The sequence below is a fragment of the Trichosurus vulpecula genome, chromosome 2 (assembly GCF_011100635.1).
Source record: "Trichosurus vulpecula isolate mTriVul1 chromosome 2, mTriVul1.pri, whole genome shotgun sequence".
NCBI classification, from domain to species: domain Eukaryota; kingdom Metazoa; phylum Chordata; class Mammalia; order Diprotodontia; family Phalangeridae; genus Trichosurus; species Trichosurus vulpecula.
The window spans coordinates 100,505,708-100,526,879 of record NC_050574.1 but is presented as its reverse complement, the minus strand read 5'-3'; the positions used below and the strand labels follow the sequence as shown (position 1 = coordinate 100,526,879).

The 21,172-nt window shown below is 36.6% G+C and overlaps 1 protein-coding gene across 1 annotated transcript in view; it reads right to left on the bottom strand.

Annotated features, from left to right (window-relative positions):
- MED4 (mediator complex subunit 4) overlaps positions 1-21,172 on the bottom strand; it is a 41,996-nt gene that overhangs the window by 8,160 nt on the left and 12,664 nt on the right. The window contains exons 2-5 of the mRNA XM_036744597.1: positions 12,933-12,999; positions 6,597-6,767; positions 3,595-3,652; positions 2,392-2,478 (exon numbers count right to left, since the gene is read on the bottom strand). Coding sequence (XP_036600492.1) covers positions 2,392-2,478; positions 3,595-3,652; positions 6,597-6,767; positions 12,933-12,999 — 383 coding nt within the window. The remainder of the gene's footprint in view (positions 1-2,391; positions 2,479-3,594; positions 3,653-6,596; positions 6,768-12,932; positions 13,000-21,172) is intronic.

The following is a 21,172-nucleotide window of genomic DNA, read 5'->3' as shown; positions in this document are numbered from 1 at the left end:
CAAAGGCTAAAATTTGTCCCCTTGTTACTACCAAGAAACAAGTAGGTTAACAGTACAGACAATGAGTTTTCCCCTCACCAATCTTCCCTGTTTCTCCTGAGTCTATACTTCCCATTCCCCAAACTCGAAGGATTCTGAGGGTTTTTTTTTTATTCTAGGAAAATACTCAACCTACAGTTACACGTATTTCAAAAGTAAAAAATACCTATTTAATAATCCAACATTTTCTGAAAATGCTTTTTCTCCTACGTAAATATTTACTTTCCATGGTTTGCATGCCATTAAGCAGGGAAAACGGGCTGAGTTTTGGCAGTCTTGAGTCACTGAAGAATAATATTTTTGTACTTATTAGAAGACATTACAAAAACAACAGATTTAACTAACCTAGACTTATCAAAAATGAATGTTATTCCAAATGGCTGAGTTTTTCAGGGGGCTGAAGCTTTAAGTGCCAGAACTTTTGTATTTTAACACATTCTCTAATGAAAATCTTCAAAAAATACACTATATACTTCTCTACCTTCCAAACAGTGAGGCTGAGCCTCTAAACTTTTACCAATAACTTGGGGTCAGCATTAGGAACATTAGCCATCCCTACGATAGTATTTATGATTTTGGAAGATGGAAAGCTACTTGGAGACTTCATGATACAAGTGGCACTTGGTACCAGTTTATTACTGCTCAACATATGGCCCACTAAACTAGAGGGGGAGTGAATACTCCCAAATACAACTGGACTCTGCGGGTACCTGAAGAAATGCTATGTATAATACAAGATGCCTCCTATAAACATGTATACTCATCCTAACACTACCCCCTGGTAGCTTCTTTTCCCCCATCGCCTTCTTTGTCAGCCTCAAAGGGAAAGAGTTCTCCTTCAAAGGGCAAAAGGGTCAGATCCTTCTTTAGAGATATGGCTTCCCAGTCTTTCAGAGAATACTGTTTAGGAGGGTAGCCTTCAACCAAAAAGACTATAGGTGACAATTACCATGTATCACTAATTTGTTGCCTTTCTTTCTGATAACTTCTTCCCATTCTCCCTTCTCTCCTCAAAGTCTAAGATCTTAATCCTATCCTAAAGAAGCCACCATATAGCTATCCAGTATCAATTCTTGTGAAGTGCTAAAGATGAAGACAGAGATAAGATACACAGGGCCAAATAGATACTAACCCCAGGAGTGGCCCTTAAACTTGCTTTCTGGTAACTTCCCTTCTTATCCTCAAGGCAGAGTGAAGTATTATGTAACCATATGATTATTTGGGCAGCATAACATAGACACTTTTCTACAAAATCTGATTTAGTGAATCAAAGTCTATTCTTCCAAAATGCTTTCCTACCCTGCAGAAAACTGTTATCCCATTACTATTGCTATTATCCTCTGACTGGCAAGAACACTAAACACATTACTGACGATTGCTGCATTGCTAACCCAGTAGATCACAAGGACATTCTTGCCATTGTGTATGCAGACGTCTACTTCTCTCCTTTGCATTACAGCCATATTTAAGGGGGGCAGGAAGGATGGCAGTTGCTCTGAATCCCAGAATTAGTTCATACCAGGTGATGATACTTCTGTATCCATGACACCAAGTCAAATTTTGGCAAACCCTCTTTAATGTATAACTTTAAACAAGATTAAAATATCCTCAAATTTAAACAGTACTGAAGAACACATAGCAATAAAAAAAAGCTTTAATGTTATGTGATCTAAAGTTTTACATAGTGTTTATATGATAGATCAATTTTCTCATAAAATCTCCTTTGTAGTAACACTTCATATTTGAATCACCCAGACTCACTGGTTGAATTAACGAGGTGACATCTGTAGCTAGGAAAATGATTTCTTAGAAATATCAGGTCCTAGTTCTGCTTCCTCATCTAGGAACAATTACTAATGAATGAATAGCTATCCCTGTCTGATTATGATCAACATTCCCTTAGCTCTTGGCTGGTGTCAGTGGGTGATTTTCATGTTTGCTGCTCACAATCTGGAGATGTGTATTGTTACATGTCTACTTCTCTCTTTGCTGTCATTTTTCTGGGCTGGGTTCCTTGGTAGGTGCTATAAGGAAACTCTCTTTGCTACCAAAAGGGGTAGTTTTCCTACTACTTCCAGTTCTAAAGCTGCTCTAGAAGTGTGAATTCTACAAAAAAGGTCCTACAGTAAAAACCAGTGACCTATAATGGCCTATTTGCAAACCATGCCTTTCATGTGATGTTATATAAGAGGCTTAAAAATGAGAAAATGTTGTTGAAAAAGTTATTTCCTGGGATAAGTGTGTTTTATACATTGCACCTTAATCTAGTTTCCTATTTTTATTTAAGTCTTGTGAAAGCTGCTCAATGCACAAATACCTGGTATAGAAGAGTGTTTTGTTTTGTTTTTTTACCTGGGACCCATGTTAGTGGGGCACACACAGCATTACTTGCACTGATCCTATGTGCATACTTAATTATTTCTTCAGAAGAGATGGCACCTGAAAGAGGAAACATTTTAACCTAATCACATATGAGGAAGACATATTCAATTTTACCACTTATCAAAAGCAAGGTAATCCATGATGCTTGAGTTTCTCCATACTTTGATATTTCCAACATCTGCATGTGTTTTGTATTAACTTGACTGAAAATGAGTTCTTGCAATTGCTCAAAAAATACAATATAGAATGTTAGTATAATGAAAGTTTCTTGAGGGTCAGGAATGGTTTTTCTTGTATAATTTTCTTGCTAATGCAGCACCTTACATATATTTGATAATGATGCTTGAAATAGAAGCATTGTGAGAAGTAGAGAGATACAACCTAACAAAAAGGTGCAGAGACCTAAGGACAATTCTAAATCACAAATCACAAAATAAACAAGTCAGACTCATTTGGGCCACATTATATGCCTTTGCTCATATTATTCTTCTACCTGGAAAACCCTCCCCCTTCCTCTTGCTACTTATTCAAAGTCTAGTCCAAACAGTCACTTTTCAAGCCCAAATTAATCTTCCCCTCTCTCGAGATAATAGTTTACTTATCATTTGTACCGTTCATTTTTGCATTTAGTCACATACTATCTCACATTATCATTTAACAGCTACTTGAGTGTATCTCTGTAACTAAACTGTAATCTCTTGTAAAGATACTGAAACAAGGTCTTATGCTACCTCTGTACCTTTCACAGGTAGGACCAACCCAATGTAAAGACACTCAACAGACTATATTAAACTGAAAGTAAAGTAAGCTGGACTCAGTATTGCAGAGAGAGATCAAAGTGTTAACTAAAAGGAAATCCAGTCAATAAAGGATTTAAAAGTTATTTAAATATTTACATGGTAACATTTTATAAACCCAGTAAAGCATTCTCAGAATCTATAGTACATTTTAACAATACCAAACTACAACCATCATCCTATTACTTCTTTGTCAATCAACCAACAATTCTATCTATTAATCACTTACCATGTCCCAGATACAGTGCTGGGTTCTAGGGATACAAGTACAAAGACTGAAACAATCCCTACTCATGATGATCTTACATTCTAACGAGGGAGACAAGTACATATAAAAATACATACATAGCTAGGTCAGTTTTCTCATTGTACAAACCTTTTCTTGCTTTATCTATGGATTTGAGCTTTTCTTTTGCTTGATAAACAGCTGTTGCCTAATTTAAAGGAAAAAGAAAGATATCTTATTTACAATCGTATTAGTTTTACTTCTTGGCTCAATAAAAAAATCTATTAATTAGTTTTAATCCCATCAGATAAATATGGAACATTTAGAAATACCCATAACATTTTTTTTTATAAAATCCCAGCTATCAAACTAAATATCATAGACCCAACCTGCAAAAAGCAAAAAAAAAAAAAAATGCAAGAATCAATGTTCTGTTTGTACTTCTATTATTAAAAATATTTTTTTTTAGTTTAAGGAATCTATTTCTAGATTATAACTATTCCTATAAATAAACTACTGCCTGAGCAAAAGGGACTCACTTTGAAATTCAAGAACACTGACACTAACTATGTGGCATGCAAAAGGTTCAAACAAATAGATAATACTGACAACCCACATGCAAAAAGAGTCCTATTCATCAGGGTTCAAGATATTTAACAGACAATCAGGCCAAAACGATGGATTTCTTTCATGTACAAGATTAGGTCTATCCAAATACATGTTTTAAAACTAGAATCATATAGTCCATATGAGAAAAATATTTCTCCAAGGTACACTAGATGTATAAAACTAATGAAATTACTATAGTATTTGTGTATTCTGCCTTCAATTTCTACATGTTTACCATATAAACCACTTTCGACTTTAATCTATACATATGTTAATGGACTTCTTTATGTTATTGTGATGAGTTAGCATTAGATATTCAGAAAGCTAAACAAGTAAAAGAAATTATGGAGTTGATGTAAATAGTGGGAAAGGAATGAAGTATGGAGACTTAAATTTCAATGAGGGAAAAATGAGTCAGAGAGGGCAGAAAGGAATCTAATACAGATGCAGGAGGATGGAAATTTAGGAAGTTAAGATAATAGACACATTTCAGTTCAGGAAGATTTCTGATTGTTGAGTACAAGGAGAAAGAAAGAGTATAAGGCATCAAGACATCACTTGGAGGGAAGTTTTGCTTTAAAATTAGGAACTGTGCCAACTAAGAAGGATATTACTTCTTCAAGGGCTAAGGAAGCTAAGAGAAATTATTCTAGCCTGCACCCAAGGGTAGCAACAAAAGGTAATGGAGCTGGCCTTCAGGCGAAAGAGACTTAAAGCAGGGGCTACCATGCTTACCCTACTTTCCTTTGGGAGAACCAGATAATCAGGAAGAAGAGACTGAAATTATAGCTTGAAGGCTCAAGGTACAGATCAGGGACTCTCTTGTACTTCCTCTAGCAAAGTTTTCTTTCCCCCTTCAGGTTAGCCAGGTGGGCAAGCTTATTAGTTCCTTATCTGTTGCTTTCAGATCTCATTTACCTAAAATAAAACCCAAAGCTGGAAAAAATGCTAAGCAGTGTACTTAAGGCTTACAAATAGATAGAAACAGAAGAGACGATGAGAATGTTCCTTATTCCAAAAAGAGAAAATGTTTGAAGAACTAGGGCTGATTTGGGGGACTGAAACCTTTAGGGCAAAGAGAGAGGAGAGCTAGCTCTATTAAACTGTACAAGATTGCCATGTATAATCAGGATTCATATGTTCCTAGAAATAAACCACGGTATTGCCTTAATAGCTCTGGCCTTCAGATTATCCCTCATTGACTGAACCTTTCCTCTCTCTAGAATAAAAAATGTTTCTTCCCTTATCTGTTCTCTATAAGACATCCTTACTGTGACATTTCCATAGGCCAATAGGATTTTTTCAGTAGGTAAATGAGATCTTAATTGTGTACCAAAGTGACAAGCTTGCCCATAGCTCTAGGAGAGAAAGTAGGAGATTCTGACCTGTCCCTTGGGCCAGTTCTCACCAGCCTGTAATTGTGGGTACCTGGCATGGAGGCTCTTGCTTTTGTCACAGGGCAGGATCAGTCCAGCTCTTTGGATAACCTGTCATGGTTTATCTCTGTGTGCCGCCCAATTTTATGTTTTACTCACCAGTCCCTTCTTCCTGCTTTTCCAGCTCTCCAAAAGAAAAGGAAAGGGGAACCTGGGAGTCCTCTTCTTCAAGTCTCTTTGCCCCAAAGGTAGGTTACAGTAGCTAAAGAGATTGAGACTGGAGAAAATAACCTAAGGCAGAGATATCTTCTATACTGGATAAGACTGGCCCTTGTATCTGTAATCTGCTATCTCATTTATTTTATATCATGACGAAATGGACTATTATATGCTGAAGGGAACTTCCTTATAAACATATGATGCCTGTGTAAGTGTCAATTAAAATTTTAACCACTTTTTAATAGACACTTCTAAAACATACCATGTATTTCTTTACCTTCTCTGAGTATGTTAAGTAAATTTAACCTTTTCTTGATAAATCAGGATCACAATTATGAACACTAATTATTGTATTGTGCTGTAATTTAATAACATCATCAGATATTACTGAGATATGTTTAATTCAACATTACATAGCCCCAGTATATTATACTTAGAAAAATTTGTATCTTTTTAGTTTTGTTTTTTCAACCCTTAATGACTGCTGTCTGTCACTAGTCATTAATTTCAGTATGCCTAATAGAAATGTCTCACCTCCCTTCTACTTTAGTACTTCTAAGTTTATGTGGGCTAAGAAAGCATATATATTTTTAAGGAGCATAAAGCAAATCAGCTTTAACGAATGGGATTTATGACAGCTATTTCTGCTACTTAGAAGCCTTCTTAGAGGGTTCACAGCTGTGTTCCTCAGGGCTAAAAAACCTGGAAGTTTGACCTTTGGGATATTATTAGAGAAAATAAGTTTATCTTGGGAATTTTCCCTATTTAGAACTCTATCTATCCTTTGCTTTATCCCTAGTCTAGTCTTTTCTCTCAGCTAAGAACTGTTCTTTTGAGATTTAGAAAACTGATTAATTCAGGCTATTCATTAACTGGGATTTTTGGGCAAAGTTTCATGGGTCATACAACTTTACATTCTACTATGAAGATTCTTCATCTAGCACTTACCAATATCTGCTCTGCTTCCTTCAGCTGTTTCTGTAATTGTTGAATGTCACTATCTCTCTTCTCTACTTCTTTTTCTAGTAGTTGCATTTCATGATGGACTTTTCCTTGTTCAAGTGCCAATTTCATTAGTTCTTGAAACTCCCCATCTCTATGTATTAACAATTCTATAATCTGTCAGAAAATATGTGGTTTAATCAAGTATCATATTATCAAGAAGCCATATCCCAAACAAATATCTTAATGTGTTAATGATTTTGCCATATTGTAATCTCTGCACTTTAAAATTATTTTGTATCTCTTGAAATTATAAAATGTCCTTTTCCTACAAACATTGAATAAAGGTAGATACTAAAGATAAGATATAATATTGGTATAGACAACGGGCTACACCAAATGACTCTAAAATGAAATCTCCATGTAAGAAAAACAAAACTGGTATATCCTAAAAGATAATAATACAGTATTGATGAATATATATGTATATATGATCTTTAAATTCAATTAAAATAACATTTTATTCATTTTAATCCTAACTACTCTTCCTTAGTCACTTCATGATGTTATCATACTTTATTATTTTTGAAAGGCAGAATTTTTAAAATCAGAGGCAAGAGATTCATGAGACAATGTCTTTTAACTGCAGTTAAAATCCAACGAACAGATGAACTCTGGGACAGCTTCCTTCCTTTTTCTGTTTGGGGCAGCTTCCATTTGGGAAAAAAAAAATCTGAATTCTGCTTTTGAAGTTTTTTCTTGAAGTATTTATTGTTATTTAAAGTTTAAAAGTTTTTTACAAATACATAGTTATTGTATTAACCACTAAATAATAAATTTTTTATCTCAATATGATCACCCACATTTTTTAACAAACTAAGTCACCTGCCGTCTCCAGGTTTCTCTCAAAATTAGTAGTCCACAAGACAGTCACGGTCACTTATTAAGAAGATGGGTGACTCTTACAAAATCTATAAAAGTATACTGAAATCTCAAAGAGATCAAAGGAAAAGTATGCATATGTACAAAAATATTCATAGCAGGAATTTTTATAGTGGCAAAGAGCTGGAAATTGAAGGGATGCTTATCAATTGGGGAATGGCGTGGTATATGATTGTGATGGAATACTATTATGCTTTAAGAAATGACGAAGAGGATGATTTCAGAAAAACTGGGGAAGACTTATGTGAACTGATGCAAAGTGAACTGAGCAGAACTGGGAAAACACTGTACACAGTAATAGCAATATTGTAATGATGATCAACTACGAAAGACTTAGCTACTCTGATAAATATAATGATATGCAACAATTACAAAGAATTCATGATGAGGAATACTGTCCACCTCCAAAGAGACATGATGAACTCTAGGTGCAGACTGAAGCATTTATTTTCATTTTCTTGCCTTTTTTTCCGGCAACATGGCTAATGTGGTGATATGTTTTGCATGACCTCACACATATAACGAGGGTCATACACTTGCCTTCTCAATGGATGGTGGGAAGGGGAGAATTTGGAACTCAAAATTTAAAAATGAATGTGAAAAATATGTTTTGAAGGTCTTTGTAGTTCTTAAGGCCTCATCTAAACCAGTTTTTACAGCTGGTGTTAAGAACATGATTATAGGTTGTATTTAGGCTTTGTGCATTGTGTTAATTAAAATGGGAGGTGAGTGGGTGGGATGGGAACTACAGGCTAAATAGGGCCCACTGTGGTCTCTATTTTTTTCTCTAGTTTTCTCATTTTCCAAAGCAACTTGGGGTTTAAAATATTATTTTTTTTTTAACCATGCAATGATAAATTGCTTCCCGTCAAGACTAGTAACACTCCAAAATGTCATTTCAAAATGCATCATTTCAATTCACTTTCCAATTAGGGGAGATCTGAGCCTCAATTATTAGAAATATAATTTTAAGTCATTACTGATAAAGTGAAATATTTATGTAGTGCCTACTAGGTGCCTGGCATAGTGCTAATTGTTTTACAAATATTATCTCATTTGATCCTCACAATAACTCAGAGGTATGTGCTATATTACTTATTATCCCCATTTTACAGTTGAGGTAACTGAGATAAAAATGTTAAGTGATATTTGTCCAAGATCACAGCAAGGTAGCATGTGAGGCTGGATTTGGATTCAGGACTTCTTGATTCCAGGCCCAGCACTCTATCCACCTTGCTAGCTATTCAGTTTCTATTTCAACTGGACAGCACTTATTGCTTCATGTCTATACCATAACTTTTATACAGTGAATTTTACTGGATTTAATATACCTCTAAATAAAGACAGACTAAATTAGGTTTGTGTTCAGTAAAGAGTACTGGATTACTCTAATACTGGTACTATGACTAATCTATTGTGCAATTGTAGGCAACTTTCTGTGCCTTAGTTTCCTCATTTGTAATATAAACTGTTTCAAACAATCCTTTCTCATTCTTCTAGATATAAGGAAATGTTTGTATTCATTGATAATTAAGTTCAAAGTAAAAAAGAAAATAAGAGAGTTAAATCATATGATATCTAAGATCTTTCCAGCTTTAATGGAGTGCGTGTGTGTTTGTGTGTGTGTGTATATGTGTAGTCAATAAGCTTTCAAAAAGCCATATCTTGTGTAATTTTTAAACACATTTACATAAAATGTGCATGTAAGTAAAGGGAATACAAATATGTGACTTTACTGGGGTCTGAGGGGTAGTGTGTCCCAGAAGATGGCATATTGGACTTGGATTCAGAACTGGAACTCCATGGACAAGACACTTAACTTCTCTGTGCCTGAGGCAGCTCCCCAAAACTTAAAATCATCTATGATTTGTGTTCTGCCAAGGCAAGAAACTTGCCTAGGATCACAAAAGTACTAAGTGTCTGAGGCTGGATATGAATTCAGGCCTTCCTGACTCTAAGCCTGGTGCGCTATCCACTCATAGCTGGTCACAGGCTAATGAATTGTTTTGGCCACAGAAACTCTGAAAAGCTATGAAGGGGTTGTATTTTAGACTGATGGAGGGAGTACATATTGATGAAATCAAAAGTCTTTGTATTTTAAATGTTATTTAAAATGTTACATTAACATATGTTCTCAAAAAATGATGTAACTACAAGTTATAGTTCCATGATGATTCTTTATCCAAAATTATTTTTAAAAATTGTTGTTTGAGAAGTGTGTGTGTGTGGAGGTTTAGAGGAGGGCATTTTCCTTCCCATGATGATATATTTTAGCATGAGCATACCTTAAAATGACACTACCATTATACAGTTTTAGGGGATTCTTTTAAAATAATTTTTTGTATATAAATTTAACATTTTAGTGTAAAAATTCTATTATAATTTATGTCTAATGCCATCTAGTTATATTACTGGCCAGGAATCAAGAAACATGACTTTCCAGTTCTGCTATCTACTCTGATTCTTTAAGGTTGTGAGAGAAAATAAGAATCATAATGTACTTTAAATACTTTACCATCAGAGGAAAAAAGTATCACATAAAATGAAGTTACTATCGTCGTGAAAATTCTTCAAAAATCTTCCTATAATATTGATAATACTTTAAAAAGAGTCTATAGCAGGGATGGAGAATCCTTTATCCTCATTTTAATTTCGTCCTGCCTATGGCAAGCTTTCTAGATCTGGTCATGCTTGCCATAAAATACAGTAAATGCAACTGTTCAGACAAGTAAAAGGTTCAATTCGTTCTAATGAGTATGCTCATCTCAGTGAGAACAGGGAAAAAGAGGTGAGCTGGCAAGAAACAGTAGCCTTTCCTCATTTGCTTTTGGTAAATTTTTTATTCATTCTAAACTTAAATGCAAAATGAGAAAAGAAAAAGAACATTTTCACCTACATAGCAGAACATAAGAAAGGATTCAATATCAACAAATTTCCATTTCACAAAAGTCTATATGATAAATACTACACATTGTTTTCAAATCTACCCAGCTTTTCTTTGCTTCCTTGTAGGTTTTCTTTGGTTCTCTGCTGCGTACTTTTAATTTTTAATTTTTTTCCTCCCTCCCCCTCATTTTTTAAACTTAGTTTCTACTTCATAATCATAGACTTAACTCTAGACTCAAGTTAACTTGTGGGAAAAAAAAGGGAAATGAAATTTAAAGAGAATTATAATAAGAGTACGAAGGTTACATGATAGGACAAAAGTTACAGAAGAAAAGGCTTGGTGGATGACTTCTCTGACTTCTATGTTTATTCCTTCTTTCAACTGTTCACAGCCCACATGACTGCCAAATACACAATTTTCGCAGTATATAAGAAAATGTATTTTCCCCATCTTTACCTGTTGAATTTCTGTAGTTGTTGTTCTGTCGTTTCAGTCGTGGCCAACTCTTCGTGACCCCATTTGGGGTTTTCTTGGCAGAGATACTGGAATAGTTTGCCATTTCCTTCTCCAGCTCATTTTACAGATGAGGAAACTGAGGCAAATAGGGTTAAACGACTTGCCCAGGGTCACACAGCTAGTAAGTGTCTGAGGCTGGATTTGAATTCAGGAAGATGAGTCTTCCGCACTCCAGACCTAGCACTCTACCCACCGTGCTACCTAGCTGCCTATTGAATTCCTAGCCATCATTTAAATACAAACTCAAATATCCATTCCTTCAGGAAGCCTTCCTCAACACCCCTCAAGAAATCAAGGTGCCCTTTGGCCCCTCTGACATAGAACTTTGCAACTCATCCGTATTTTTTGGCATTCTAGTTATTTTTATATCAAACTATCTTACTAGACTATATGCTCTATAAAAAGAAGGGATTATCTTACCTACATTTCCCCTAATGCAAGGCTCAGACAAGAAGGTACTTAGGTAGAAAGCGGTAGGATCTATGCCAGGGGTGAGGAATCTGCAGCCTTGAGGCCACATGTGGCCTTCGAGTTCCGTAGTCTTTTGACGCAGTCCAAGTTTTACAGAACAAATCATTTATTAAGGGGGTTTGTTTTGTGAAGTTTGGATTCAGCCAAAGAGCTGCACTGGAGGACCTGGAGGGCCACATGTGGCCTTGAGGCCATAGGCTTCCCACTGCTGATCCATGATATCTCTGGTACCGAGAATTCCCTGGTGAGCAAAGTCGTACCCCTGTCAGTCAGCACCTGCTCTACAACTGCTAGTCTACATACAGAGTTGCCTAGAGCACTGTGAGGAAAGAGCCTCTATGGGTCAGAGGCAGGACTTGAACCCAAGTCTCCTTGGCTTTGAGGCCATCCACTATGTCACAATACCTCTCAGTGGATGCTTACTGGTTGTTAAATTGCAAGTTATAGTCTCATATTTCATTTTAAAAGCAAGTTAAATATTTTCTATTTCTCAAAGTGAACTATATAAAGGTAATTTCTAAAATTGGTATGCAGTTCTTAGCTACTTTTTCCTTCTGGATAAATAACCCTTAACAGAGGGGTGAAAAAGGTTTCTCAATTCTATTTTATAGCCAAACCTTATAGCCCTTCTGTTCCTTAAATGAATTATGAAAGAAAATGGGGGGAAAAAAGGGGAGGCAGCAAAAGCAGTGAACTCATCAACTACTGTCATCTCCGTCACCTTGTATTTACTCAAAATGCCTATTCTGTCTCCCTAGTTTTAAAGTTATACATGATCATTTGCAACAGAAGGGGGCGTAGTCAAAATGAAACTAGAGCTAAGCCTTGACATGGCATAAAAATAAGACTGGAGCAGAGACAGGGGCAAAATTCGTGAGGAATTTGTGAAGATGCTATTAAACAATACCATAAGGCAGACTTATGTTAGGAAGTCTAAAGACAAATGACACTTAGAGAAAACAGAAGTGTAGGAGTGGAAAGCCAGAGCAATTAATTTAACAAGATTATTTTAAATCTTTAGACAAATATTTACACTTTTAAATTGTTATATATTTAAATAGAACTTTAAGGTTTACAAAGTACTTTTCTCACAACCAATCTGTAGGAAGTAAAAAAAGTATTATTATCTCCACTTTACAGGTGAGAAAACTAAGGCTTACTGTGGTAAAATGGCCAATAAAGGGACAGCGCGAGAATGTGAACCTTGGTCTAAACTCTACTGTCCTTTTCAATACACAATTCTGTCTCTCTCACTAAGTATATGTTTATTTTATGTGTGTGTATATCTTTTTCAATCCTGAGTCTGCACTAAAACATGTACACACATGTCTGTGTATCTATACCTATATATCTGTGTTAACTATAAACACTAGAATTATCTAAGATTTCTCTAAGTGACAGGCAAATTGTGATCTGTATCAGTTGAAAGAGATGAGCAAACCACAGATACATGATGCATGCACACAAATGAGAGGTTAGAGGAATTTTATTTTACTTTTTAAAAACTTCAAATAGAAACCACTTACCTGCTTTTCGTCTCCAGGTTGTAGCAACTTTTGGCTTCTTGAAATCGCCAGATTCTCTATAAGTTCCCTAAAAATTAATTACGACATCAGTGTATGTGTTTGAAAGTCAGAGCCACGCTCAAAACTGAAGTATCAAACTGATTTGCGGCAGCAAGCAACTATAGCAACTCATTTCTTAACAAAGTAAAACCTCTTTCTAGGCAGAACAGAAGTCACATTTTCCCTAAATGAAACCATGAAGAACAATTGAATCTAGTCCCTATGTTGCCAATAGTCTCAAAACTGCCCCGAATTCAAGCCATAACGTCACTTTCTTGGAGGTTAATATATTCACAACCTCCAGACTGCCACTGTGTACCTCCAGGTGCTACTCTGTCAGTCCTAATGCCTAATATGTTCTGTTTTTCCTGTGGTGCCAGCACTTTCTATAGGCCTCAGTTTCTTTCTGATAAGATGATCTGCATTTTCATTTCATTTCACGGGTATAATCCATTCACTGATCTGCTCTGCGCAAAACAGTAAAAAACCTACACACCCAACAGATTTTACAATACTGTAGTAACTTTACTTCATACATATGTAGCATTTTTCTTTTGAAGGATGGGTAAATTTAAGAAAACTGATTCTAGTTTAGGGTAAAAGATGATTCTGTTTTCATTACTCTTCAGCTGAAATGTATTCTCTTGCCACTTTGAATGTGAGGCAACTGGAAAATAGACAGTTTCATTTCTGCAACTGTTTTAACATTTTCTTCCTGAAAATGGGTGGAACATTAGAAGGAAGGCATCATGGAATGGGTGGCACCTGGGAGAGCTGAGCAGAGATTATCTTTTATGTTTCTTTGTATCCCTAGTGCTTTAGAACAGTGCTAAGTAGAAGGGAAATCCGTTTCCAGGCAATAAATAATAGGCAAAAATAAGGTGGGAAAAGACTGGACAAAATAAAGAGAAGAGCTAGCAATCAAGTAAACAAGTAAAATGAGTAAACAACAAAAAAGGAACTTGACCATAAAAATCCACTACAGTAGCAGGGAAGACCAAGACATAAACTCAGAAGAAGAAAACAATCTAAAAATAGCTACAAAGCCTCAAAGAAAAATGCTACTTGGATCCAAGCCCAACAAAAGTTAAAGAAAGAGATAAGAATGGTAGAGGAAAAACTGGGAAAAGAAATGAAAGTGATGCAAGAAAATTAATGACTTAGTAAGAAGAGACACAAAAAAAATACCAAAGAAAAATCACACCTTAAAAAAAAATAGAATTGACCTAATAGTGAAAGAGGCAAAAAAATTCACCGAAGAACTCTTTAAAAAGAAGAATAAACCAAATGGAAAAAGAGGCACAAAAGTCACTGAAGAAAAGAATTCCTTAAAAATCAGAATTGGGCAAGTGGAAGCTAATAACTCCACAAGACATCAAGAAACAATAAAGCAAAGTAAAAAGAATGAAAAAAAAAATGAAAACGTGAAACATCTTATTGGAAAAACAACTGACCTGGAAAATAGACCAAGGAGAGATGTTTTAAGAATTATTAGATTACCTGAAAGCTGTGACTAAAAAAAAAAAAAAGAGGCTAGACATCGTATTTCAAGAAATTATCAAGGAAAACTGCCTATCCTAGAACTCAAGGGTAAAACAGAAACCTTGAAAGAATTCAACACCAATCACCTCCTGAAACAGATCCCTAGATGAAAATTCCCAGGAATATTATAGCCAAATTCCAGAGTTCCCAGGTCATGGAGAAAATATTGCAATCAGCCATAAAGAAACAATTCAAATATCATACAGCCATAGTCAAAGATTCAGCAGCTTCCATGTTAAAAGAGCAGGGAGCTTGGAATATCGTATTCTGGAAAGCAAAGGAGCTAGAATTAAAAACAACAATAACCTGTCCAGCAAAACTGAGCATAATCCTTCAGGGGAAAAAATGGATATTTAATAAAAAAGAAGACTTTCAGGAATTCTTAATGAAAAGACCAGAGCTGAATAGAAAGTCTGACCTTCAAACACAAGACTCAAAAGAAGCATAAAAAGATAAACATTAAAGAGTAATCATAAGGGACTCAATAAAGTTAAATTGATACTGGTAACTCCTAAGAACTGCATCATTATTAGGGTAGCTAGAAAGCACACATAGAGGGCATGACTGTGTGTCAATTATGCTGGGATGATCACTAAAAAAGGGGGCAAGGGGGTGAGAAAGAAGGATGCGCTGGGAGAAAGGTGAAGGGAGAAATAGAATGAGGAAATATTCCTTATATAAAAGAGGTGCACAAGGAAGAGCTTTTACAGTGTAGGAAAAGGGGAGGGTGGCAGGCAATGCCTGAACCTTGTTCTCATAGTATCTTCAACATTCATGCATTTAACTTTTGTGACTTCAATTATGCCTGATTTTCACTTTTGTGTTTATATATTCAAGACTTTGCAGTAAAGAAAAAAAAGAGAGGCAGAATGTGCTCAAGTTTGTGGAGCAGCAGGTATCCTGCTTGGCATTTAGGGGCCTTGTTCACCCTATTGTTGTAAAGAGCTCCCCATGCATTCACTGCATTTTTTTATTGCTTGCTTTAAAACTCAAGTTTTATGCAGAATTATCTCCCCCCCTCCCCACCTCAAGCATGGTACAAGTCCTTTAGGTTCCAGCCCAAGAGTTTAAAGTCAACAATGCCACTTAGTGAGAAAATAAAGGTCTTAGGTAAACTTCATGCCAGAAACGTCTGCTGCCACTGTGAGCTGCTAGTTGTCACATCTGCAAAAAGGAGGAAAATATTTATAATAGTGTTGTGTTGGTAAGCAAAATGGGCTCTCAGCACTCAGTTCAACCAAGTGCCCTTGAAGAGTTTGGCTTTTGTTTCCTTTGATTAATTCAGTGTATTTCATGGAGTCTTACTAGGTGCTAAGCCTATGTGGGTGTGAAGCTCCCAGGGTACTAAGGGAAGGTGCTAACTCAAGAGCTAATCATAGGAGCATCAGTTCTGGTCATTCAGATGACATTTGATGACATCTGAAATGCTATGAGAAAGACAGAGCCATTTGCGCGGGGCTCTCACTCTTCTGGGCAGCTGTAGCTAAGAGCCCTCCAGCTCGTAAACCCAGATGTTGGGACTTTGTTAAACTCTGGTAACTACGTATTAGGATTTAGGGAATCAGACAAGGTCTGTCTGTCGATGTTTGTACTTTGTTTGTATTTTGCTCTGAAGTTCAGGGTGCTGGTTTTTTCCCCTGAACTAAGTGAATGGTATTTGTACGCTGGATTAAAGTAAACTTGTCAACCCCTTAACGTTGCTTTCCTTACTAAAGCAGAACAAAAGAACCTGGGCTTTTGCAGCGTGCTGGCAGTATTCTTGTTGTTGGGCTTGTGTTCGTCTTTCACCCCCACAACAGTTGCTAGCCAGATTGTTAAAACAAGTGTATGTGAATTTGCTCCAGAAAATGCTGAAGTAAATGCCCAATGAGAGAAATTTTAAAAAATGGAAAAGTGACTGTTTCACAGGTAAATACACAGGTAACACTGATTATGCCAAGTGTTAGACAGGTGGAGATAAGGGAAGGCGCTAGCAGGTGTTCTACCACAGGTACACTCTTAATCTGGGCAGACAGGAAGACAGGAACAGGGTCATAATAAGGGGTTAAATAAGCTTACTTTATTCTATAATTCTCAAAGCGGTTTGGTGATAATGGGAGTACCAACTCCTACAGCTTCCCTACAGCTCTTCTCGCAGGAGTGGTCGAGAATATAGTAGGAGCTACAACTCCTACAGGTCCCCTAAGCTTCAATGGGGGCCGGTTGAGGTAAACACAAATTCCCCCCAAGCCTTGATGGGGACCGATCAAAGCATGTACAGCATTCTAGCTTGATGCATTCAGATTCCCCTGTGGGTTCCCCACTTACTGACCAGTGCCTACTTGATTTATAGAACAGACAAAGAAGGCAATTTGCCAGCAATAGCCTCACAAGTTCACATTAACTCATTGTTATTGTCCACTGAACAGTTGCAGTGGATATTTATAATTTTAAGCACAAATGTTCATATTATTTATCATTATATAATGCCGCACAATTGTGGTGGAGATGTTTACAAACCATGAGCCAGTTTACATACAGTGGCTACATTTACTGGTAAATGAGGTGGTGGCCACCTCTGCCCTATCGCCACCGGCTTCCCTCTCTCCCTTGCTACCTGGTTGGGTAAGTAGAGAGCCCTGGGCTCCAATGGAGTAACTCCTAGAGGCATCCAGGAACAGTTCAGTCAAAGAGAGGAAAAGGAGATTAGAGAGGGCAGGCTGCCCCTTTCCCTTTTTTACCTTGAGGTTCTTCTGTCATGCCAGCCCCTGCTCCCGCCCCTCCCTGTCCTGTCTAGGGTTGCTGCTCCTCTCCCCTGCATTTTATGGGTTATTTCATGGTTACTGTATTGGGAAAAGTGCATATTATCAGAATTAATGTTTTATTATAAAGAACTGTATGCAGAAAAGTGTATTTTCAGCAATTTCTAGCTAAAGATTACCCTTTTTGATGGTTGGGAAAAATTAACTCCTATTTCCCATAGGTTCAACGAAGAAACATTTGAGTTTTTTTACTTTTGTGCCATTTTCTAGGAATGTTACACCAGCAAATGTTGAAGATTGACTCTCTCTCTCTCTCTCTCTCTCTCTCTCTCTCTATATATATATATATATATATATATATATATATATATGCTCAATTGGTTATAAAAATCTATCTTACCCAATAGAGAAACAGGAAGGGAAAGGGAGATATGGATTGGGGTAGGGGGAACAGAAGGGATGATAAAAGAAAGGTAGATTAAGGGAGTCAATGTTCAGAAGCAAAACAGGCTTTTGAGGAGGGATAGAGCAAAGAGACAGATAGGAAGATAAACAGAAGAAAACAGGATGGAGGGACATACACGGCTAGTAATCATAACTGTGAATGGGATGAACTCACCCATAAAATAGAAGCAGATAGCAGAATGGATTAGAAACTAGAATCCAACAATTTGTTATGTAACAAGAGACACACTTGAAACAGAAACACAGAGAGTTAAAAATAAAGCCCTAGAGCAGAATCTATCATGCTTCAGCTGAAGTAAAAAAAGGCAGGGGTAGCAATCATGATCTCAGACAAAGCAAAAGCAAAAACAGAGCTAATTAAAAGAGATAATCAGGGCAGCTACATTTTGCTAAAAAGTACCACAGACAATGAAGTAGTATCAAAAATTTACAGCAAGTTTCTCTGATAAAGGTTTCATTTCTCAAATATATAGGGAACTGAGTTAAATGGGTAATGAATATGAACAGGCAGTTGCAGAAGAAGAAATCAAAGCTATCTCTAGCCACATGAAAAAATGCTCTAAATCACTACTGATTAAAGAAATGAAAATTAAAATAACCTTCAGGTGCTATAAGAAATGAGGAGGGAGGTGATGTCAGAAAAAACATGGTAAGACCTGTATGAACTGATGCAAATGTTATAATGATGACCAACTGTGAAAGACTTGGCCACTCTGATCAATACAATGATCTAAGACGATTCCAAAGGACTTAGGATTTTAAAAAAATGAAAAATGCTATCCACCTCCAGAGAGAGAACTGATGAACTCGAGTACAAATTGGGGCATAATTTTCTCACTTAAACTTTTTGCCCCCCCCCCCCCGCAATATGGAAACATACTTTGCATGATTTCACATATATAACCGATATCATTTTTCTTGCTTTCACAGTGAGTGGGTAGGAGATTGAAAAAAGGGAAAGAATCTGGAATTCAAAATTTAAAAAGAATGTTAAAAATAAATCACACTTTTTTTGGGGGGGAGGAAGACCACACACACACACACACACCCCAACCTGCTGCTACTAAAATTTAAAAATGCGGCACAAGAAGTCACAGTGGAAAAAGAATTTTTTACCTATACCTAAAATCTGCCTTACCCATTTTCTCACTTTATGTTCTGTATCACAACCTTAAAAATGCATATAGATGTTTCCTGCATCAGAAATTTTAAAAGGCCTGTTTAACCTGTTTTATGCTGAAGGAAGCTATGGTTTTCTGAGACACCCAAAGTTACTGACCAAGACACCCAAAGAAGATCTTTGGGTTTCCAAAAGATGTTGTCTTTTAAGAAATGTGACTCTATTTCCCAGACATGAACAACTTTGCCTCCTTGATTTGTTCACGCTTACAGTTGTCCTTTTGTCATTTGGGAAGTTGTATAATTTTGTCCCAAACCCCTCTTTTCCTCAATTTCCTAGGACTATGTACCCCAACATGAGTGCTAAATATAGCATTCAGATTCCTCTCCACTCCCTGATTCTGATCCCACTAAAGTCAAACTGCAACATATCCATGACATATGTAGCACTATGGATTTAATAACATACACATAACCAGAGCTCATTACTGCTTAAGAATTCTGCCCCAATTTCCCAGATGTGCAGCTGTGAGAAATGAACATTAATTATTTGACTGCTAACCACAGTATGGTCTTGTTTGTTCCACAACCAAAACATTGGTCATTTTTTAGTTTTTGTTGGTCATTTTCTAGGAGAAAATGGTGACTATATACAAATTTCAATGAAAACTGGCAGTTTACAGATCACGGCTAGGTAACTCATTTTACTGGATGAGCACACAATAGGTTTTTTTTAAAAGCCAATCATATTGCAGCAATGTAATACTGGTAAAAGGCATAAGATCCAATGAAGCTTGCATGGGAAGCCAGAAAGTTTTATCACCAGAATCATCACCACCAAGACTTTACATGAGCAACAATTTTAAAATCTGTTTTTCACTCAGTCTCCTAGCAAAACATAATTCAGAGTTTTGACAGTTCTATCAGATGTGAGATTTCTGAACATATAAAATGATACATAAATCATGAAAACAAAAAAAAAGAAAAAAAATCTCACAAGACAATGGATTATGATACAGGCAGCAGAACGTCTCAAGAAGGAAGAGGCCTATCACCAATTTGTTAGTGGGCTCAGTGAAGATGACTACAGATTAATAAGAAACAAAAATCTTCTTGGCACTCCTGGAGAAAAGACAATGGAGGAACTACAGCTTCTCTTAGAACAAGCAAAGGAAAATTTAGCAGCCCAATCAAATGTATGTAGTTTAGGAGCTGAAGAAGAAAGCAGTTGCACCGAAGTTCCTGGGGAAAATTTAAGTGAAGAATCAATTCTTCAATGGATAAATACATTTTGTCGCACAGGAATCGCCATACTCAATGGGCAAAATAGAAACCAGTTTTGGACAGCTTTAAGTCAGAGAAGTTCAGACACAGGAGAATTCCAATTTAAACTTAAAATTAACACATACGATGAATTCCAAAATGTTGGTATCTCAAGGGAGGGATTCATAAATATGCCATATTTGAATGCCAACGGATGCCAACACCAACAAATAAATAGATCTCAGCCATCCCACAGCCCAGTAGCCAGACGAAATAGAAGCAAGACCTCAAATGTGAATACTGCAATGTTGGGAGTCATGAGAGGCTCTAGAAGGCAGCACATAATAGGAGGGCTTTCTTCTTGGATGATGGGCAGGGTCAGAAATGGAGCCCAGGAATTCAGAGAAAGGTTCACAGATTGTCACCCTAACACCAGACCCATTCAGTTCTCTAGACACATCAATGCTACCCCAAGAGAAGCTCACGAAAGAAATGACTCTACAATGTACCAGACGCACAGAGTAAGAAACAACAGTCCACTGAGTGAACTAAGAGAAAAAATTGAAAATCTAAGATTAAGACCTCAGAATGGCAGTAGTCATTCAAGGTTGCAAAGACCAACTGACATCATTTCAAGGAGAAAACAAATCAACAAAAAGCTTAAGCAGTGTCATCAGCATCATGTAGTTCAAAATGAACAAGAAATAGAGGACACTCCACAATCTTCACATTCACCAGCGCTATCAAGAATTCTTTCCGTAACTGTAAGAACTCTAAGGCTAAACCTTAGGGTAAAAGTTCTCCCCGAAGAAGAAATAACACAAGGGGATATTTCAAGCAGAACTCGATCTAGGTTTCAGAGACCGGGAGGAGCAAACAGGAGTAACAGAGGTATATTTCAACTAGTCATTTCTCGTTCTGAAAATAATGGGTCACAAATCTGTTTCAGAACAACATGGCTACCCCTTCATGGTATGTCAGAGCCTGAATTTCGCCAGCCAAGGGTTCTACAGATACTTCTCCAGCAGGTCCTAGCTGGGCTGAGCTCTCTAAATTTTTCAAATGAAACTG